Raw genomic sequence first — 23725 nt, forward strand, 5'->3', positions numbered from 1 at the left:
AATGCTAAATTTTCATTTTTTTCATCAAATTTGGGGATTTTTCACCAAGAAAGGATGCAAGTTACCATAAAATTTTACCACTATGTTAAAGTAGAATATGTCACGAAAAAACAATCTCGGAATCAGAATGATAAGTAAAAGCATTCCAGAGTTATTAATGTTTAAAGTGACAGTGGTCAGAATTGCAAAAAACGGCCGAGTCCTTAAGGTGAAAAAGGGCTAAGTCCTTAAGGGGTTAAAAGGAAAATGTGTAAGATAAAAGGGGGTATTAAATTCACGCCTATTTGGCATAATCTAAGGCTGAGTGAGTTTTTGACCGTTCCCGACCCGGTGTTTTGGGAGGCTAGATGAATTAGGGAAATTGGACACATTATTGGGGTGAATGGTTTGAAGTCAATTAAAGAATTTCAGGAGTTTGGTTTACAAGACATAGATAGATTTAGATTTTTTCAAATACAAAGTGCACATAGATCCACTAAAGAATTGAGTTTTTTTTTTTAATTATACATCACACTATATTTGATGATTTAACAACACTGGAAGGTTTAGATAAGAAAAGTATGGTTCGATTATAGAAAAAATTACGGTTGGAAGTCACAAAAAATGGAAAAGAAAATTTTAAAAGAAATGGGATCAATCATGGAGGTACAATGGAAGGCAGCGCTTGGGAATGTTGTAACTGTCTCAATAAATAATTCATATAGATTAGTCAAATTAAACATTCTGCAAGGTGTATATTGCACTCAGGTAAGGTTAAAGAAAATAGATCACTGGAGAGATGATAAGTGTCCCAGATGTGGGGTAGAGGGAGCAGATTATGTGGTCATGTGTGGAGATGAATACATTTTGCCAAGAAATACTGGCTGAAATTAAAATGAGATTACAGCTTGAGAATGAGTTTTGACCCCTACAGGTGTTATTGGGTATCCAGGAAGGTCCTAGGGAGCAAGGAGATCTTCTACGAAAACTCTTTTTTTTACTTGTTTTGATGGTTTGGATGTCTTCAAGGGTTCCAAGTAGTGTACATTGGAATACTGTGTAAGGGAAAAAAAACAACATGAACGGTTAAGCAGGATTTGGAATAGCTGTGAAAGAGAATAGAGAGAGATATATGAATCCTGAAGAATAATTATTAGATAGGGCTGTTTTCTTCCCTCTTTTTTTTTGTCAGATGTTCTCGTGGGGTGGAGGGGTGGGTGGGAGGGACATGGGAAAGCAAATTGTAATGAATAAGAGAATTTGATGATTATCTTATTTTGTAATTGTATGTGCAGTTGGAAAATAAATATTTAAATAAAAATAAATTAAAAAAATGGGGCATGGCCCCCAACTTTTATCCAAGACAGATCCTCTCTCCAAAATCCTAAAGTTGCTCCTTTCCTCCCAAGCCCTGTTGCGTGCCCGCACGACACTTTACATCCACTTATGGGGTGTTTTTAGAATCAGAAGAAATTGGGTCACACATTTTGTGGTGAGTTTCTCCATTAACTCCTTGTAAAAATGAAAAGCAACAAAAAATTGGAGCAACAAAAACATACTAGTTTTAAAAATTGAGGTTTTGACTTTTCTCCTTCAATTTGCTACTATTTCTGTGAAATACCTTAATATGTTAACACACTTTCTGAATGTCCTTTTTAATACTTTGAGGGGTGCAGTTTTTATAAGGGGGTTATTTAGGGGGATTCATAACATAAGGGTCCCTCAAATTCACTTTAAACTGAACTAGTCCCTGAAAAATTGTGATTTAGAAATTTTTGGGAAGAATTGGAAAATTGCCGGTAAACTTTGAAGCCCTCTAATGTCCTCAAAAATTTAAGACATATATATTTTATGATGCCAACATAAAGTAGATATATTGTATATGTGACTCAATACGTCATTTATTTGAAATGACCATTTTCCATATAAGCAGAGCATTTCAAATTTAGAAAAATGCTAAATCTTAAAGTTTTTTTTCATGAAATTTGTATGCATGATGTGTGTGTATGCATGATGTGTGTATGAGTATGATGTGTGTGTATATGTGATGTGTGTATGTATGTAATCTATGACGTTGGGGGCAGCGGCGGGTGTATGTATTATATGTGTATGCATGATGTGTCACACATCATACATACACACACATCATACATACACATGTGTGTATGTGTATATGTATGATGTGTGTGTATGTATGTAATGTATGATGTGGGGGGCAGTGGCGGGTGTATGTATGATATGTGTATGTATGATGTGTCATGTTCTCCTGGTCTTTGTGGCTTTTATTGGAATAAACATCCTGTTCTTTGATATTCGCGCTGGACATTTTGCCTCTGTATGATGTGTATATATGTATTTGTATATGTACGATGTGCATATATGTGTGTATGTATGTAATGTATGATGTGGGGTGGCAGCGGCGGGTGTATGTATGATATGTGTATGCATGATGTGTGTGTATGTATGATGTCTGTATGTATTTATGATTTGTGTGTATGATGTGTGTATGTATGTAATGCATGTATGATATGTGTATGTATGATAGATTTGTGTAAGTTAGATTTATGTATGTATGATTGTATGATGTGTGCATGTATGTATTATGCGTATATGTGTATAATGTGTGTATGTATGATAGATATGTGCAAGCCAGACACATGTATGTATGATGCGTGTATGTATGATTTGTGTGTATGTATGTATTATGTGTGAAGTATATACTGTATGATAGATGTGTGTTAGCTAGACGGATGTATGTATGATTTGTGTATGCATGATAAGTGTATGTATGTGTGAAGTTTGTATGTATGATATGTGTGTATGATAGATGTGTGTGCCTAAAATGCGTTGCTGCTACTACTAGAGATGAGCGAATCAAATGTGACGAACCCGAATTCGTTACGAATTTCAAGAAAATTTTGATTCTGATCGAATACGAACTTCGTCACGATTCGATCGCACAAATCGCTTTATTAAACTCCATTTTCTTGCGTTCTAGGCTGTTTTAGACCTCCACATGTCAGTACATGGGGCAAGGCACCATGGGAGGGTGGGATGCTGGCTCAGGAATCAAGGTAGGCGGGCTGACCCTGAATCACATGTCAGATGCAGCCTATCAGTGTTCACTGACCCCTGTGATGTCACAGCCCTATATAATCGGCGGCCATCTTCCCTCTGGTCATATCTTCTCCACACGAGATAGGGAAAGGAAGTGACTGCATGTCTGTGTGCTGATCGCATACAACGGCGTTATACATCATCCGACCACTACGAGTAGCGGTGACATCAGCATTAGGGAAAGATACAGGGCACAGTGTTGCTGCAGTTCTGACAGAGAACGATTCTAGCAAAACCTCGTATTCTCCTTACTCCATATGGCAGGCATAGAGGTGCTGCATAGCAGTTACCTGCGTCATAGATCTCACAGATGTTTTATCTGTATGGAGCATCTAATCTCCTCTTTTTTCAGCCCAATTGAGTTTTTTCTGTTGCTCCACAAATCTGATTCTCACAATTGTGTGACAGAGTGCAATTTAGGGTTTAATCCCTGTAAAAAAAAAGAATTCTGTGGTGCTGTCCAGTTGGGTCATGCTGCTGTTCAGAAATAAGTCATATTAGTGTGGACTTTAGTGCCTTTTTACCATTTTTCACCTGTTACTCTGTCTCTGTGCTAAATTCAGTGTTATACCACACGTTATACACCTGCTGGTGTATGAAAGGGAAAAAAAAGTTTTTCCTGCATACAAATACGCTTTTTCAGTGGCCTTATCATTGCAAAGGGCCTACATGCAAGCAAATAGCCTGCCATATACTACCTTTTTTCTGTCTTTGTGCTAAATTCAGTGTTACACCACACGATATACACCTGCCGGTGCATTAAAGAAAAAAAAAAAAAGATTTTCCTGCGTACTAATAGGCTTAACAGTGTCCTTATCATTGCAAATAGCCTACCATATACCACCTTTTTCCTGTCTCTGTGCTAAATTCAGTGTTATACCACACGTTATACACCTGCCGGTGTATTAAAGAAGAAAAAAAGTTTTTCCTGCGTACAAATACGCATTTTCAGTGGCCTTATCATTGCAAAGGGCCTACATACAAGCAAATAGCGTACCATATACTACCTTTTTTTCTGTCTCTGTGATAAATTAAGTGTTATACCACATGTTATATACCTGCCGGTGTATGAAAGAAAAAAAAAGGTTTTCCTGCTTACAAATACGCTTAACAGTGGCCTTATCATTGCAAAGGGCCTAAATACAAGCAAATAGCGTACCATATACTGCCTTTTTTTCTATCTCTGTGCTAAATTCAGTGTTATACCACACGTTATACACCTGCCGGTGTAGTAAAGAAAATAAAATGTTTTTCCTGCGTACAAATACGCTTTTTCAGTGGCCTTATCATTGCAAAGGGCCTACATACAAGCAAATAGCATACCATATACCACCTTTTTTTTCTGTCTCTGTGCTAAATTCAGTGTTATACCACATGTTATACACCTGCCGGTGTATTAAAGAGAAAAAAAAGTTTTTCCAGAGTACAAATACGCTTTTTCAGTGGCCTTATCATTGCAAAGGGCCTACATACAAGCAAATAGCCTACCATATACCACCTTTTTTTCTGTCTCTGTGCTAAATTCAGTGTTATACTACACGTTATACACCTGCCGGTGTATTAAAGAAGAAAAAAAGTTTTTCCTGCGTACAAATACGCTTTTTCAGTGGCGTTATCATTGCAAAGGGCCTACATACAAGCAAATAGTGTACCATATACCACCTTTTTTTCTGTCTCTGTGCTAAATTAAGTGTTCTACCACACGTTATACACCTGCCGGTGTATGAAAGAATGAAAAGTTTTTCCTGCGTACAAATACGCTTAACAGTGTCCTTATCATTGCAAAGGGCCTACATACAAGCAAATAGCGTACCATATACTAGGGATGACAATAAGTATGTCAGGCAGGGAAGTGCCAGGACGTGCACAGAGAAGGGGCAGAGGCCTACATACGTCAGGCAGAGTTGGCAGCAGACTTGGGGCGAGTGGCAGCAGGAGTCGCAGCAATAGGCCTGAGCTCCCGTTAACACCCAGCGGTCGTGTCGTCGACCCATCTCTCCTCGTCAATTGGTTTGCACACTCATCCCCATCGTCAATTGGTTTGCACACTCATCCCCATCATCACAAGCGACATCTGACAAGCCCAGTCAAGAGTTGTTTGGTTCCTCAGACACAACCCTCAGTTGGCATGGCCCAGGAGCAGTCCCCGTAATCCCATTGCCTTTGTCCTATGCTGTTCCCTCTCCCAAAGAAGTATCTCATGCTTTGGGTTCAGCTCCACTATTTAGTGAGGACGATGTAATAGAGGACAGTCAGCAGCTAATGGGCAGCCAAGAATGTGAGGAGACATGCGTCGCTTGCTCCGCAAGGCGGCCAAGTAGTGATGCTGAGAGTGACGTGGGAGGTGGTGTTTCAATTGTTCAGGGTCCTGAGGCAGACACTGTTGTGGAACACGAGGAGGACATCAGTGACGTGCACACATCTTTTGATGATGCATCCGATCGCAATTGGGAGCCGGGTGCAGAAGCCGGGGCTTCATTATCATCAGGAGAAGAGATTTGCTCTTTGTTTATGAGGCAGCAAGGTGGTAGCACGGTTGGCAATCAGCGTGGTGGTGGCAGTAGTGGAAATTCAGGAGCCAAACGTGCCAGGGGGAGAGCACCTGCTTCACAGCAAGCTACCATTCAGGGAGGTAGTGGAACAGGGGTTCCTGGAGACGCAGATAGCAGTGAAATAGTGCGGACTGCGGGTGGGAAAATCAGCTACTCTGCGGTGTGGTTGTTCTTCATAAAGAATCCGGAGGACCTTAGCGTAGTCACACGCAAAATCGGTCGGCAGAAGGTGAAGCGTGGCCAGGGTCCCAATCTCGGCACCACGGCCCTGCGTCAACACATGATTCGCCACCATAAAGCGGCCTGGGATAACCGTGGCTCCGATGTAGTGGTCCAGCCTGCTGCATCACCCAGTGGCCATCCGCTCCCTCCGTCATCCAGCCAAGGCTCCCCACCTCAGCTGAAGGGAGCATTGTGTCAAACCCTCCTTCTTGCGCTCCTGCTTCTTCCGCTCTTAGTCAGCCATTCCGCCAACAATCGATCGGCGAAGCCATGTCCAAGAGACAACAGTATGCGCCCACTCATCCAACGGCGCAGAAGTTGAATGTGCTCATCGTACCACGTGTGTAGGGCACAGCGGTGTCAAGCCGTCCTTCACATGGTTTGCTTTGGCGAACGGAGTCACACAGGGGAGGAACTGCTAAAGTTCATTGGGGAAGAAATCCGAATATGGCTTACTCCACGAAATCTGGAAATGGGAACCATGGTGACCAACAATGGGAAGAACATTGTGGCCGCGCTGCGACAAGGAAGTGTGAACCATTCGCCCTGCATGGCACACGTGTTGAATCTGGTTGTCAAGAAGTTCATCAAGTCTTCACCCCATTTGCAAGACGTCCTGAAAATGGCAAGGAAACTGTGCATGCACTTCAGCCACTCGTACACCGACAAGCACACTTTGCTTGAGCTGCAGCATCAGAACGGTATCCCACAACATAGTCTCATTTGTGACGTTGCCACATGTTGGAATTCCACCCTCCATATGTTGGACAGACTATACGAACAAAGAAAATCCATCACAGATTTTTTGATGATACAAGCAGATAGGAGTACTCCCCTGTGTAACTTCAATGTGAACGAGTGGCAGCTCATACGTGACACCTGCCTTTGCGGAGGCCCTTTGAGGAAGCCACATTTTTTGTTAGTCGCTCAAATTACGCCATGAACGACGTAATTCCACTCCTACATTTACTCCAAAAAATTATTGAAAACATGGCTGGTCACGGCAATGGAGACGTTGCGCCTACATCAGAAGGCTACATGAGTCCTGTGGGGGATGAACTGGAGGAGGATGATGAGGGGCAGAGCGGAGCACAGTTTACGGTGGATGAGATGGCCGGTGTTTCTGGTCATTGGACAGGAGAGGAGGAGCAGGAGCATCCAGAGGAGCTGGAGACTTATTACGAGGGAGGCGAGACAGAGGACCCAGACACACCGTGGCAGTATGCAGTGGAGATGGAGGCAGGTAGTCCCAGCGAGTCACTGCCACAAATGGCACGATGCATGCTTAGTTGCCTGCGTAGTGACCCCCGAATTGTCAAAATTCGTCAGCGCAATGACTTCTGGATCTCCACCTTATTAGACCCTCGCTACCGGCCCAGAATGTGGGCCTTTTTTACACCCACTGAGAGGGAGGACAAACTGACCTACTTCAGGGAGCTTCTACGTAGTCGGTTGGCCGATGCCTAACGGCCACATGGTCCGTCCACTCGCAGGTCTGACTCGGGGGGCCCTCTGTGCTCACCTTCCACTGCCACGGCTGCTGGGGAGGGGAGGGGTGGCAGGAGCAGTACCGGCTCAATCAGCAGCAGCCTGAGCCTACAGTCGCTGATGAGTAGCTTCCTTCAGCCGCATAGTGAAGCTACTCATCAGCAGCAGGTGGACATGGAACAGGACCTGAACCAGCAGGTGGTGGCTTACTTCGACATGAACCTGCCAACAACTATTGAAGATCCGCTGGACTTCTGGGTAGCCAAACTCGATTTATGGCCGCAACTAGTGGAGTTTGCACTGGAAAAGCTGTCCTGCCCGGCCAGTAGTGTGCCATCAGAGCGGGTGTTTAGTGTGACCGGGGCCATAGTCACCCCAAGGCGAACTCGTCTGTCCACTAAAAATGTGGAGAGACTGGCGTTTGTCAAGATAAATCAGGGATGGATCAGCCAGGATTTCCAGCCACCAATGACAGATGGGTCTGATTAGATTGACCATGCTCCTACAACAATATTTTCTCTATTGTGGTTGGTTATGAAACCCTCTGGGGCAGACCTGGGCATTTTACGGCCCGCTTGCCACATACGGCCCTTTGATTGTCTCTGACCGGCCTGCGCTGATTGGGGGACAACTATGCTGCCTAATCTGGGGGACAACTATGCTCCTAATCTGGGGGACATCTATGCTGCCTAATCTGGAGGACATCTATGCTTCCTAATCTGGGTGACATCTATGCTGCCTAATCTGGGGGACAACAATGCTCCTTATCTGGGGCACAACTATGCTCCTAATCTGGGGGACAACTAAACTCCTAATCTGGTGGACATCTATGCTCCTAATCTGGGGGACTTCTATGCTGCCTAATCTGGGGGACAAGAATGCTCCTAATCCGGGGGACATCTATGCTGCCTACTCTGGGGGACAAGTATGCTCCTAATCTGGGGGACATCTATGCTGCCTAATCTGGGGGACAACTATGCTCCTAATCTGGGGGACATGTATTCTGCCTAATCTAGGTGACATCTATGCTGCCTAATCTGTGGGACAACTATGCTCCTAATATGGGGAAAACTGATGCTTCTGGCCTTGGGCCTATAATTTTTTGAAGTTTAGCAGTAGCTAAAAACATGCTTAATGCAAATGTCAACATTGATCTTTAAATGTAAGGGGTTATGAAACCCTCTTGGGTACTGCGAATGACTGCTCCAGACTCATTATGTGTCTTTCACAAACTACTTGCCTCCCTGGTGCCTCAGGCCTTGGGCCTATAATTTTTTGAAGTTTAGCAGTAGCTAAATACATGCTTAATGCAAATGTAAACATTGATCTTTAAATGTAAGGGGTTATGAAAACCTCTTGGGTACTGCAAATGCATGCTCCAGACTCATTCTATGTCTTTCAGGAGCTACTTACCTCCCTGGTGCCTCTGGCCTTGGGCCTTAAATTTTTGGATGTTTAGCAGTAGCTAAATACATGCTTAATGCAAATTTCAACAATGATCGTTAAATTCTCGGCGCTCTGCCACGGCCTTCTCCTACCCCACCTGGGCCGATCCGAGGACCTCACTAACCAACTCACTAACTAATCCAATCGCTTATAGCGACGGGCGGTGTGTACAAAGGGCAGGGACTTAATCAACGCCAGCTTATGACCCTCACTTACTGGTAATTCCTCGTTTTAAGGTTAAATAATTTCAATCCCAGATCCCTATCACAAACTGGTTTCAGCGTGCAACACGCACCTGTCCTTGAAAGATAGAGACACGCTAATCCGCTCAGTGGAGCGCTAGTGCGGCCCAGGACATCTGAGGCCATAACACACCTGTTATTGCTCGATCTCGCTATTGATCGGGCAAGGTAATGGGTTATTAAAGCCTCTTGGGTACTGCTGAGGCCTACTCCTGACTGCTCCTGGTGCAATGTATGGGGTAATTAAACACTCTTGGGTAGTGTATTTGTAAAATTTACTGATAATGTTATCATTAATAAAATAGAATTTTGCAGAATGCTAACCGTTACACAACGGAACGCTTGTTGCGTGTGATTTTTTATTGAAAAAAATATATATGGAGAGGGATTAACTCTGCTTAATCATTTTTTGCGATTAGAATCCTTTTGTGATCTGATCTTTTGGAGACAGATGCGCTTATACACATGTAATCATTTTTTTAACCAAATTTCAAACATTGTGTGGTTTATTATTTTTGAGAAGTATGTCTTTTGGTGGTCCACCATCCTGCAGTTCTTCTGAACTGCTGTATATGCTCTTGTTTTTAAAAAACAGGTATTTTGTCAGACAATTTCAATACAATTTTTCGTTTTTTTGGGGTGGATTGTGAAGCCCGGGTGTGTACTCGTGCATCAGCCAACTCCAGGCTGTGTCTTTCAGGCAATCTATGGGTTCCTGATGCCGCAGAGGTGGGGCCTGGGTCTGGGAATTTAAAATTTTTGGATTGCGGGTGCTACCAAAAAAGATGGACACACCCTAATCCGTTCAGTGGAGCGCTCCTGCGGCCCCCGACATCTGAGGGCATAGCACACCTGCTATTGCTTGATCTCAGGAGAAGGGGGTTCATCATCGGGAGAAGAGAGTTGCAGGTTGCCCTTGAGTCAGCAAGGCGCTAGCACGGTTGGCAGTCAGCGTGGTGTGGCAGTAGTGGAAATTCTGGAGCCAAACGGGCCAGGGGAGACCACCTGCTTTGCGGCAGCTTACCTTTCCGGGAGTTAGCGGGTTACCAGCACCTGTCGATGAAAGATAGAGACACGCTAATCCGTTCTGTGGAGCGCACCTGCGGCCCCTGAAATCTGAGGGCATAACACACCTGGTATTGCTCGATCTCGCAATTCATCGTGCAAAGGTAGGGGGTTATTAAAGCCTCTTGGGTACTGCTGAGGCCTACTACTGACTGCTCCTGGTGTAATGTATGGGGTAATTAAACACTCTTGGGTAGTGTTTTTTTTTTATTTACTGATAATTTTATCGGTAATAAAATCGAATTTTCCAGAATGCTAATCGTTACACAAATGAACGCTTGTTGCGTGTGATTTTTTTATGAAAAAAAATTTAATAAAAATACGGACAGGGATTAACTCTGCTTCATCATTTTGGGCGAAAAAAGTCCTTTGGTGATCTGATCTTTTGGAGACAGATGCGCTTACACACATACTGAATTAGTTTTTGTAAAGAAATTTCAAACATTGTGTGATTTATTATTTTTGAGAAGAATGTCTTTGGGTGGTCCACCGTCCTGCATTATAGAGTCTTGTGAACTGTTGGATATGCGCTTGTTCTTACACAAATGTATTTCTTTAAAAAAAATTCTAAAATGTTGTTTTTTGGAGGGGATTGTAAAGCCCGGGTGTGTACTGGTGCATCAGCCAACTCCAGGCTGTGTCCTTCAGGCAATATATGGGTTCCTGATGCCGCAGAGGTGGGGCCTGGGTCTGGAAATTTCTAATTTTTGGATAGTGGGTGCTACCTATGAGAAATCTTTGTCAAAAATGTCATATATTGTGTTGTTTTTTCTTTGGGGGGGGGGGGGGATTGTGAAGCCCTGATGTGTAGTGTACTAGTGCATCACAGCCAACTCCACGCTGTGCCATTCAGCCACTAAATGGTCTCCTCTTGCTGCCAACATGTCCACGCTGTGTCATTCAGCCACTATATGGTGTCCTCATGCTGAAAACACCTCCACGCTGTGCCATTCAGCCACTATATGGTGTCCTCGTGCTGCCAACACCTCCACGCTAGGTCATTCAGTCAGTATATGGTCTCCTGACACTGATGCCACCACCAGGCTCTGTCATTGTGCTGCTGTGCGGCAGTGATTCTAAGAGCGATGCCGGTAATCTGCATGCTATTCTGAATAACAGTATTATTTCACTACCCCAGCACACTCCATATGCGTTTTAGGACACAGCTAAGTGTTCTATACCCCTATAGAGGCTGTATGTAGGCTAGAAATAGCCTTTTTTAATATCGATTCGCCCCGAACAAATTCGTATCGAAACAAACTTTTCGGGAAAATTCGGCGAATCGGCCGAATTGAATTTTTGAAAAGTTCGCTCATCTCTAGATGCTACCTACCTAAAGTGGGCTGTTACTACCTAAAAAGAGCTGCTACTACTACCGACAGGGGGCTTCTACTATGACTACTACCTAGGCTGCTGCTGCTACTACCTTCTACTACTATACAGTATATGGGAACTGCAACCATAAGCTGCGGGCTTAAACGTGATAAAGGGGGGCTACCATCTACAATGGGACCTACTACAGGGAGTAATCCCTACTTATAGGAGTCTGCTACTGCCTACAGGGAGTAAATACCAACAGGTACCTACATGGGGACCTACCTACAGACACTTACCTACTCTGGGCACTTTGGTAATGGGGGAAACCATGTGAAAGGATCTACTTAGTGGGGGTACCTACCTACTCTTTCCCCATTCTGCTTATCTACTTACTCCACTGTGTGAGACACCAAGGGGTTATTATTATTGCATGGAGCGCTATAGGTGCCTAAAGAATACGGATCCTAAAATGTTTGTCTGGCAGGTTCTGTGGAGACGAATTGTGGATGGAAGAATTGACATGACTGTCTGGGCCGGATGGAGAAGAAAAAGAAAAGTAATCAACTCCAATTAGAGATTTTACCTCTGAAAATCAGCATAGTTTTGTCCTGGTCTGCTCAGAATTTGTCTTGTAGCTTAGTCAGGGATAAAATTGCAAGCAATTTAAGTCTATTCAGGGGTGGGGGAGGTACATATATGAGTGGTGTCAGTGCCTGTAACACACACATACTGCAGAGTGACAGAGACAGCAGACACAAGTCTGTAACTAAGAAATCTCACCCCAGTGCTTCACGCTTTATGCACAGTCTAGATTGCTCACTTCATCATGCCTTCCAGGCTGCAGGTACAGAAACATAGAGGTGCAGTATCTCCTTCTCTGCAGACACCATAGACATAAGGCTCCGCTCACCAGCTGTGAGAAAGTTATAAATTAAGCATGCAGAGCAGAAATCTGCTATAAAAATACCATATACAAGTTGGGTTATGTTTACATCATCGCTGAGCTCCATCAGATTCGGGGTTCATTCAGTGGAGCTGAACAGACCCATTGCACAACAGACACCACTGGGTCCTGACGGATGCTGTTGACTTGAATTGGTCCATTGGGTGTAAGTTATTTTAAGGCAGTTGAGCAGAAAAAAATACAAGACGTATAGTATTTTGTAGGTAAACATTGTTTCAGGTGCCGGTGCTAGGCCTGCTGTTTGTATGATACCTTAAAATTCACTATATTCTTTGCCGGTTGCTATAATGTTTTGTACTATATCTTTAAGAAATTTACAGGATATCTGTTATTAGGCAGGATGCACAGTACCCATGTGACCCTGATTACCCAATGGGAGGCTCCCTAGCTAAGCCATATGTATAGTGTAGGGGGGGGAAGAGTTATTCAGTTCAGTCTTTTCCTAGTCTGAGTTCAGTCTAGCTCTAGGCTAGTGTGGAGTGCAAAGCTCAGTGTGAGCTGCAGTGTGTAGTGGAGACAGCAGGAGTGTGAGATGATTCAAGGGTAGCATAATGAAAATCTTCAAACAAGAGCCCACACCATTCTGCAAGTGTTCCCCACCCAGGAGGACCAGGTGAGTCGACGGGCCAAACAGTGATTGTTCATACCCAGAACCGTAGTCAGCATGGGAGGCCTCAGAATTAAGTCTAAAGTCTTAAGTCTGCAACAAGTAAAGACAAGTGGGTGTAAAATATTAAAAGTCACAGCAAGTCTACAGGGCTCCCAATGGTTACTCTGCATCTCCTCTACTCAAATCTGCGCTGTGAGGATTGTAACATCTACTCCTGCCTCAGTAAAAACAGTTATCCGTAACCTGACATCAGTGTATTTATTATCAAGCACCTAGCCCAAGAGAAGCTGTACTATTCTCGAACCGTGTAGGTTAACAGTGCCTTGCCATCACAAATATATTCGAACACCCAACGCACAGTACCCCCTAAATCGGTGCCACAATTTAAGCCTTATTTAATGTCCAGAAATAGTGCTGCTTGTCATGTACAAACATACAAGGCATCTTATCCTGAAAAATCACCTAAAACAACAGGTACACTTTAACCTAAAAGGCACAGACACATCAAAAATTCTTTCACTATACAGTGGCTAGAATGCACCCAATGAATAAAACATTCTAGTTACATTCTAATTACATTCTAGTACATGTTTATGTGTAAATGTTACAACTTTTTTTTAAATTAATTTCTAATACAAATCTTTTATTTTCAATCATAGTGGGTCATCTAAGGAGGCATTGAAGCTGCGTTTACTACAACTTAAATGTCACTTTATGTGGAAACTTTTTTTGAAAGACAAAGACCCCGATGAATTAGAAGAAAGACTGTATGACCAGCTGACTTTTCTTGTCACCAAGAACAAATACATGGTATACAATCTACATAAAAGTGATAGAAAATTTAGAGAAAGCTGAAGAAATGATTGAAGAGAACAATCCCGATGGAACTGATCACAGATATTTGGTGACATATGGAAATTATGCTTGGGTGTTTTACTATTTGGACCAGATTATGAAGATTCTCAAAAATATAGAGAAAAAGTTGAGCAGATTTCTAAGGAACTAAAAGATAAACCAGACATAGCGGAAATCTATGGTGAAAAAGTCTGGTCACTGCTCAAGCTTTGTGGACAATATTATGAAGAAGCAAAACAATGTTTTGAGAAGGCCTTGAAGCTCGAGCCAGAAGATCCTGAGTGGATTCCTGGATATGCAACCGTGGTCTATAGATAGGATGGCTTCAATGGCAGAAAATGTCCAGCATCGGAATGTAAATCACTAGAGCTATTGAAACTTGCAGTCGAGAAGAATCCAAATGATGCTGTGGGGAAGGCACTACTTGCTTTAAAGGGGTACTCCGGCGCTTAGACATCTTATCCCCTATCCAAAGGATAGGGGATAAGATGCCTGATCGCGGGGGTCCTGCCGCTGGGTACCCCCGTGATCTTGCACGCCGCTCCCCGTTAAAATCAGTTCCCGGGACGTGTTCGCTCCAGGTCTGATTACTGTCGATCAATGCAAGCCTATGGGAGGGGGCGTGACTCCCATTTTATCAACGGTTCATGAATCAAAATGATGTGACCTCCCTCGAGGACAGCAAACCCAGGTTTCGAAAAGGTTCAAGAAGACCTATACTCCTGGAAGACTCTTCAAGACAAATGTCGAGTTATGGGGGATCTGTTGGACTACCTGCTGGCGAAAAAGGTACCAACCCGTCTACGCCGGGCCCAGTGTGATTATGAGCTGAAACGTCTGCGGCGACAGAGGAAGCGACTGTTTGTGCACAAGGGACTGTTGTGCCAAAATTCTTTGGATCCGGTCTCTGGTGATTGACTTCATTAGATTCTGGTTCCCCGAAGAGATGCCGTGATGGTCCTCAATGCATTCCATGATCAGTCGGGACACTTTGGCGTCCACAAGACCGAAGCTACAGTCAGGAGCAGATTCTACTGGATCGGAATGTGGAGCGACATTGAGAAATGGTGCAGTGAATGTGCAGTCTGTAATGTCACCAAGAATGTGCGCAAGGACGCCAGAGCACCCCTCCATTCCATCCAGAGTGAAAGCCGTAACCAGTTGGTCGTGCTAGACCATGTCAAGTTGTCTCCTACCTGGTCTGGGTACTCTTATGCTCTCACCATGGTGGATTACTACTCCAAATGGGTTGTCATTGTACCTGTTAAAGATCTCACAGCCAAAACAGTGACCCAGATCTTCTACTCCCATTGGGTGCAAACCCTTGGGTGTCTGTAGTAAAGGACCATGGAACGGCCTTCGAGGCTCAATTCTTTCTAGAGCTGTGCCAATTTCATGCCTGCAAGAAACTCCGGACTACCGCTTACCACCCCCAAGGGAACGGGCTCTGTGAACACATCAATCAAGTCTTTATCCACATGTTGCAAGCAGCCTCTGTGTAAAGACAAGAAGAGTGACCCCGACTATTACCTGAACTTTTGGAGATCTATAACAACACCATTGTTCTACGGGGTACACCCCTTTCTACTTGATGATGGGGCGAAATGGGCAGCTGTCTAAAGACCGGACGTTTGGGCTCCAGGCCCCGTTTAATAACTCTCTGCAAGCCTCCTTGGAATAGGTCTCAGACCACCAGAGAAGAATCCATAAAGCAAAGGAGATAGTCAGCAAAAATATGGGCGAGGCTCAACAAAGACAGCAACAGGAATACAACCGTCATGCCTCTGCCAAACTGCTTCAATTGAGTGCTAAAGTGTGGCTGCGAAAGTTTCCAAGGACCCATAAATTAGACTCTATCTGGAAGACGGAACTGTACACGTGACGGCCATACCCTATCCATACTCTGACGTGTACGAGGTGCAAAAGCCTAGGTATGAGCCAAAAGTTGTGCATCACAACTGAATCAAACTGTGTCTAAAAGAAGATCTGCCAGTGCTCCCCGCACCATCTCCTCCAGCTGTCAGACCTGCAAGAAAGTACATCCCAGGCGAGGGGATTCATCCATCTATGGACTTCCCTATGTTTTCCCCAAGCCAGCGGTCTTCTGTGTCTCACCAGCCTTGGGGTCGGTTCCACCAACATTAATTGCCACTCATCTCCAGTCCTGCCACCGTTGGCTCCAGTCTATACGCCAGTCTATACGCCAACTCTGTCACCAGTCTCTCCAACATCACAATCAGCAACTCCGGATCCTGCCAATCCTGACCCTGTACCAAGTCTAGAATTTGCTGAGGAAGACCAAGTCATAGTTCCAACAGTACCAAGAGCTCCAGAAGACGCAAGTGTTCCAGGCTCTCCTGAAGTAGTGTTGCTTAGGTCCCAAAGGTCCACCCAAGGACAACTCCCAGCAAGGTATAGGGATTAACTCTCATTCAAATAAAAGTTAAGTATCCCACATAGTCCAATATAGTAGGTACACTATCACTAATTTAGTCAGTAATGTGTATATGAGTCAGTCAGCATGTCTAGATAGGACTTGTATCTTTGTACATTTTTCAGTCCACCCATGTCTATAATGTGAATGTCTAATGTTTTTCCTGTCCCAGTGTGCAGGATACTTTACTGGCCAGAAGGTATTCCTGATAGCCTCACAACACACATGTAGTGACAGAGGTACTCAAACGTAAATGTAACCTTTTATCTAGAATCTATGTATAGCGTTCTGGGGGGAAGTGTATCAAACCAAGGGACCCCAGTAGCCAAGGCATTGGGTAGATAGCGTCAGGCAGCACAATCTGAAATGTCTTGTCCAATTGTTATGTATATAATTGTTGGAAAATGTTGTGAAGGAGATTACAATTACAAGATCTCCACACCTGTTTAGAGCGCCTATGGACTCATTGCTGTGTTTCCCAGACCTGGAAAGGACATTGCACAAAAATGCCCCAGGAACTGTCATTGGCCCCCGTGGGCACTTTGGTCCTCTGGCCTCCAGGACTGGGCATCGAGGGTGACTTTAATTAAGAGGGGGAGCTTGTAATGGTCCAGTACGGGATGGTGTTTCCCCGTACTCTCCTGCCCTGTCAGGCAGTGTCCCTCAGTGTCCCCAGGGCCCCCTGCAGTTGTTTTCCCCCATGTAAATATGTTATGCATTATATCCTGTGTTATGACTTTAATAAATGTGCCATGTGATTGTTACCCAGGAGGTACTAGTGACCAGCTGACCCCAAAGGTGACATACGGGCTCCCTGCTAGTCTCCCCCATATAAACCCTGAGTGGAGCTAGCTTCTCTCTCTTGTTCCTGAGGTCCAGTGCAGGCAAGTCGTCTTAGTGTGTGTGTCCAGAACATTGGAGGCCTTAAGTCAAGTCCTGCAGCCACAAGTCAAGTGCACAGTAAGCTAAAGTCACAGCCCTGTCAGTTAAGTCCAGTCTGTTGTCTATCCAGCGAGGCCTGCACTAAATTCTCCTGTCTACTACAAGTCCCAGCAAACCTGCGAGGTCTCTGTTTCACTGGTCACCTCCTTGGGCCCTGGCTGTACTGCATAGACTGTAACAATTGTCTACCCTCAGCAGCTACCAATGTCAATAACTTGGCATTGGTGTCTTCAATGCCCCCGTGCCTAGCCCAGGATCCAGCAGTATACCTTCGGGTGGTTAAGGCTAAACCACACCCTGGTGTCATGAACACAAGGGTTTAATACCATCTGCCCGAAGGGGAACAACATCTGTCCTGCACCTCACACCCCACTATTACCACACTACAATAAAAAGTGTCTGCAGATTGCTATAATCCAGAATGAGAGCAAAGAGAGTGAAACTGCTCTAAAAATAATTTTTTCAAGGAAGTTTAGGAGGAATAGTCATGATGCTGAGGGATTTGCTTTGCTTGGCTTTGTCCATGAAATTAAAGGGGAAAGAGAGGATGCAATTGATTGTTATGAAAAAGCCTTAAAATATGATCCGTACAATGAGGAATATGTGAGTGAACTTTGTGAACTGAAGTTAATGATATGAAAGAGAAAGTGAAATAGAAGTGGGATTTTATACTAAATGGGAAGAGGATGCGGCTGTAGTGGAGAGCATAGTGGGAACAGAAAAGGAGAATCAACTATTGAGGGCTTACATCTTGCATAGACAATGAAGGATATATTCAAAATTTATGGCTCAATTATATTTAATATAGCTTCTGTCTATTTTATTTGTTTGGAGCTACATGTACTCTTTGGGGATCATTTTGTTAATACTCTTGTTCAATATATTTTTATTATTCAAAATAATGGTTAACCTATGAGGTGTCCCGGTACAGGACCTTGTCCTGTCCTTGTCTAAAGTCCCCTCAGCTAGAGTCCCTCCATTTCCACAGGGCTCTCCTACATGGCTTACCCCTTGTTCGCTTCACATAAATCTGTTACAGTTACTGTATATTATTTAATGTATATAGAGGTAATCAAAATGTAAAGGAGCTTCCTAGGTCATGTGATATGTTATAATAGTTGTTCAGATATTTAGGACCTTCCTGGGTCATGTGATGTACCCAGAGTTCTCTCGGTTAAGGTCTTACAGGCTTTGCAGCCAATGGGATTAGTTCAGCCCCCTTGTATATAAGACACTAAATTCTCTCTCTTAGTTCCGGACTATCAAGCAAGCACAATCAGCATATCTTCATTCATCTCAACTAGGCCAAAGCCTAAAGGACCAGCAGCCACTAAAACCGTGAGTTATAAAGCTCAACCTACAAATCCTGTGTGACTACAATTCCTCTCAAATCTTATAATTAGTAGCACAGTGGCTTGCTTAAAGCTAAAAACCACAAGTCCCAGCAAAGCCTGTGAGGAACCTGCATCCCGGTTACCTCAAGAGAAACTGTACAATTGTAAAGACTGTTGCATAAAAGTTCAAGCAAAAGTTTCCAGTTATCTCATAAAGTCTGTTGTGGACATGCCGTTTATTATCCCTGCCGTTTGTGGGCCGGTTGGCGGCAGGACCTCCAATACTAAGCAAACCTCACCATGGTGTCACGACAAGGGTTAATACCACCAGACCCTGTAATATCATTGCAACACCCCAGACACCACACCTATATGCATGATTGCAGTCAGATCCTGCTACATGGAACGATAGCTTCAGTGTGTACTGTGAGTCGTTGCTATTGTATTGTGTATTGTATTGTGTAATTTACATGTACTGACACTTTATAAAATGAAATTATGCTGCCACATACTATTGTAAGCTGTTAATAAATAAGGTCACAAATTCACTAATAATTTTGCATAGAAATTGCATTATAGATAGTTCTGTTGTGTAGGAGGAGTCTCACATCTCAGCCTTTATAATCATAGTGTGTACATTAGTATTTTTTTCTATTGCCATGCCAAAAATAACTATTATTAAGCTTATAGTAAATAGGTAGAAGGTCTTTTATTAGAATATGTATGTATAACAGGTTTTAAATGCCTGTTGTTCATAAAAATATTGAGTGTCTTATATGTTTCAGATCAACAGCTGTGCAGCAATTCATTATATCCTCCATGCACTATAGTGATATGTTTAGATCTCCATAAACAGTAATGACATATCTACCTATGTCAGTAGGTGATGCTAATAAAATGTTAGTAAAGCTTCTTTTTATGCTGAACATTGTTTCTACTGGTGTCTTCTTTCTACAATAACCCAAAGTGCTGTTTATATTTTACATGATGTAATGTGCCAAATAACAATGCAAAAAAAAATCCAGCATCTGCTACCGTAATTATTATTCTCTCACAAAGCATCCAAAATAATAGAACTTACAAAGTCTTAAAGGGTCACTCCGCTACCCAGCGTCCTTTACATTGAGTTCCGAACGCTGTGTGCGGGCTTCCGTGTTCATGCCTGCCCCCTTGTGACATCACGCCCCATCCCCTCAATGCAAGTCTATGCAAGTCAACGCAGCTTCGTGCTGCGGTCAATAAAACGCTCGTTTCATGCAGGGAGCCGGGGCTCCATTTGGGTGATTGCGGGGGGGGGGGGGGGGCGGGGCAGCGGTCGGACCCCCGGGATCTAACACTTATCCCCTTTCCTTAGGATAGGGGATAAGTTGTACATCCCGGAGTTCTCCTTCAACTGTACACAGGGTAAGTTGAATGAGGCATAAATAAAATTAGGTTCGGCACAAAGACTTGGAAGGGCAGACAGTGACTTGCACAGAGAGGATGTTGTTCACCTCAATGCTATTGGGTTGGACATCTGGACTATTGGGTTTAGGAAGAGCATTGAGCGAGACTAATGTTTGCGGAGACATAACCATGTGTAAGGGGTCACACAATTTATGTTTATTTTTTTAAATTTAAAGAGGTTGTGGACTTTTACCTGTACTTGTGGGGTTACAAAGAGAACTCAGCTCCATTGATAATTCATAATCTCCTCTCCTCTGGTCAGATTTATTATAGCAGAGGGCAATAGTCAAAGGATGGGGCAAAATTTATTGAGTAGGATATTTAGGGCCCTCACAGACTCCTTATTAGCCTTTATCTGTCAACGGTCGTGTGCTATCTATTGTTTTATTCATTGGTGCCATGTTATTTGGACAGTGTTGTATATTTTACTGTATTGCTTAATAAAAGCCTGCAGTGTTCTTACCATCAATACATGTTCATCGTCTGTTTTCACCTGGGTTGTTGATGTATACAATCAAATTTCATGTTGGATAGATGTGAACTTACCCTTAATCTCATGCCTTCAGTTTTAGACACAAGAAGAATCTACTACCTGTCAGTCATATTAGCTGCAAAATCTATACATATAATATATATATAATAATATATAAATCAAATTGCTATAAACAGAAGAACTGCAAAGAAACATATCATTTCAATCATAATTTTAATGCAAAAAAAAGTGGAAAAATCATATCCTATTTCTTGTATGTTTTGGAATTTAATGTGTAGTGTTGATGTGACACCATAATAACAGCCTGAAAAATTAAGGCACATTGGACAGAAAGTAGTCTACAGTAAAGAAACATTGAATACTTTAAGTGTAGCCATTACTACTGCCTATGATGGAAAAAAACAGCTCTGCTTATCTTAAGGGCCTGACATTTCTTCCCCATTAATAGCAAGGTGCATATACAGTGACAACACATTTCAGTTTTAGTTTCACATGTACTGCATACATACTGCCTGTTGTTGCTTCAACATAAATTTCCAACATTTCCAATGTAAAGAACTGTAAGAGTCACAGAGGTGTGTGTGGGCTTTTTCAGTGATACACATATACAATTGTTCATAAAGAGCAATGTCACCATTTCACAATTTCACTAACTCTATCACCTACCTATATGTAAAATTATTATTTTGTCCGCTCAATATTTCTGAATACATATTTTACTCATGTAAATATATATTCTGTGTGGAATTCCTCTTTAAGTTATGTTCACACATAGCCTATACACTAGATGTTCAGGCTGCAGATTTTATGTTGTATTCATGTATTTATTTATATTCAGCTACTCTTTTAGTACAATTGAACAGTGTAATTATGCAGCATAAAATGTGCAGAATAAAATCTGAAGCTTTGAATCTGCAGCAGAAAAGTCACAGTGTATCTGCTACGTGTTAATTTTATTTGATTAAATGACTTAAAGCTTACTGTATACTATTACACATTGCACTCAACAATGAAACAGTACGCAGTAAACTCTCATACTTCCTCAAGTGGTGGCTACGAGTAGCCAGAATGTTACCTCCTAAATCTATGTCTATGCAAGGTGTTTTAACTTGGATTACTAATAAAATATATTTTTTAGGGGGGGGGGGTTCTAGTTTAGGGCTTACCCCTTGGGGGGTGACCCCTAAAGGTTGTTGATTGTGTATTTGCCCTGGAATCCCTGGGGATCTTTTTGGTTCTATGCAAGGGAATTCAGGGCTCCGACTGCCAATCAGATATATCAAGAACTTATTCAGCACCAATGACATGACATAAAAAATTGGAGATAGCCTCCCAAAACATGGAAGACAAATTAATAACAAGTTTATCAATCACAATACACATGAACCAGGGCACATATGAGGCTGGGTTCACATGTAGTACTTTAGTCAAAATTTTGTCTAAACCAGGAGTGGGTCCAAACCACAGAAAAAGGTGCAAATCTTATCATGTAAGTTTCTGTGTCAGTTTCACTCCTGGTGTTCACCATACAAAAACTGGCCAAAGAACTATGTGTGAACCCAGCCATATCATTTTTGAATTTTCTACTACTGAGCTGGTAAACTTTTCATTTTCTTTACCATACAAAAAGTGATACATTAGCAATTTTTTGTCACTGTTCAAACAATTTGGATGTAATTTTCAATGCAGTCTTCACCGTGGCACAGAAAGTTCCACCATGCTTTTCCTCCGGTGACATCGGGATGAATTTAAGTAGTCCTCATTGTATCTTAAAAAATAAAGCTTTATGTCTAGTTGACTAGAGAAGACTGAAACATTCCTCAATCATCTTCTTTTATTGCATTGCATAGGAATTGAACCATCGCTCATCCACAGGTCTAGCTCACCATGGGACGTCAAGTTTAAAATATTCTGTAAAATACTAAAAACTACTCCTATTTTAGGAGTAGGTCAACAGGGTTCTTCTTTATTTCAAGAATGTTCCTCATAAAGTGCAGGATTTCTGCATTTGCTATGCAATAGGGATATTAACCAGCAAATAAATTCTAACAAGTTGTTTGTGCAATGGACAAAGTATTAAGTCTTAGCCTGCAAAGACACTGACTGGTACTTAAAAAGGAAAAATGTATTACCAACTAAAAAATATATTGTTGGTTTTCTCTTTTCTGCCTGTTTAAAATCCAGGTTTCCTAAATCATTGTTAGTTATGACACCTTTTCCAGATGGATCTAAACTTCCCTTTGGTTACACTCTTCTGTGGCTGCGGAGGTCAGATCTCCATTAGTCCAGATCTCTTGCTTGGTGTCAGATGTGGGTACGGTCATTGTCTTCTGTTTCCGCTTTACCTTTTTAAATAATTTGGCAAATGCTAATAAAAAGGCACAACATATCATAGAAAACCCGCTTAAAAGGAATGCAGCTGTATAGTTTCCAGTTGTATCCACCAGCCAACCTGCAGAAGATAAGAGAAGACAATCAGCAAGTTACTATAAATATTTAATAGGTATATTTGCATCCAATTATATCTTTAAAATTATTAAAGGAGTAGTGTAGTGTGGTTTTTTTATGATCCCACTGTGCACAGGCTGAATAAGAAAAAAAAAAAAAAACTTTAACTCACCTTACATCGCTCCCTCATTGCCCCGATATAGCTCTTCGGTCCTCCGGTCCCAATCTTCTTCCTGCTTCTTTGTGCATGGATCGTCACACTGCGATCATTGGATTGCCAGCTGCTGTGATGTCCCGCCTAGACTGGTGATTGACCGAGCTCAGTGTCGTGTAACAGGCAGGGGGAGCAGGGAGAAGGTAGAGCCCAGGCTCCTTACATGACATTGTGCTCAGCCTATCACCGGCATGGTGTATATGATAAGTAGACATGTCGCGAATTGTTCGCCGGCGAACAGTTCCCGGCAAATTTAGCATGTTCGCGATCGCATCGCCGGGTGAACATATGTGAAGTTCGATCCGCCACCTATACTTTAACATTGCAGTAAACTTTGACCCTGTGAGTCAGAGTCAGCAGACACATTACAGCCAATCAGCAGCAGTACCTCCCTTCCAGACCCTCCTACCTCTTGCACGGACGCCATTTTAGCCTCATTCAGCATGCTGCAGGCTTAGGAACTGGAGGGTCAGAGAAGCTGCTCCTGCTGTATAGGGAAAGCGATAGCTAGGTTGCTGCTAGGTGGTGTATTCAGGGTCCAGTTTACTTCTAAAGCA

At 42.8% G+C, this 23725-nt stretch overlaps 1 protein-coding gene and 1 pseudogene across 4 annotated transcripts in view; one reads left to right on the plus strand and one right to left on the minus strand.

Annotated features, from left to right (window-relative positions):
• The window catches only part of LOC130283156 (interferon-induced protein with tetratricopeptide repeats 5-like), a 37217-nt pseudogene extending 17737 nt beyond the window's left edge, over positions 1-19480 (plus strand).
• Positions 19481-20755: 1275 nt separating this feature from the next.
• The window catches only part of SLC16A12 (solute carrier family 16 member 12), a 201686-nt gene continuing 198716 nt past the window's right edge, over positions 20756-23725 (minus strand). For all 4 annotated transcript variants that reach the window (XM_056529231.1, XM_056529230.1, XM_056529229.1 and 1 more), the window contains exon 7: positions 20756-22958. In XM_056529231.1, the coding sequence (XP_056385206.1) occupies positions 22735-22958 (224 nt within the window). In that variant the 3' untranslated portion in view covers positions 20756-22734. The remainder of the gene's footprint in view (positions 22959-23725) is intronic.

Source organism: Hyla sarda, chromosome 7 (assembly GCF_029499605.1).
Source record: "Hyla sarda isolate aHylSar1 chromosome 7, aHylSar1.hap1, whole genome shotgun sequence".
In the NCBI taxonomy this organism is placed as follows: Eukaryota; Metazoa; Chordata; class Amphibia; order Anura; family Hylidae; genus Hyla; species Hyla sarda.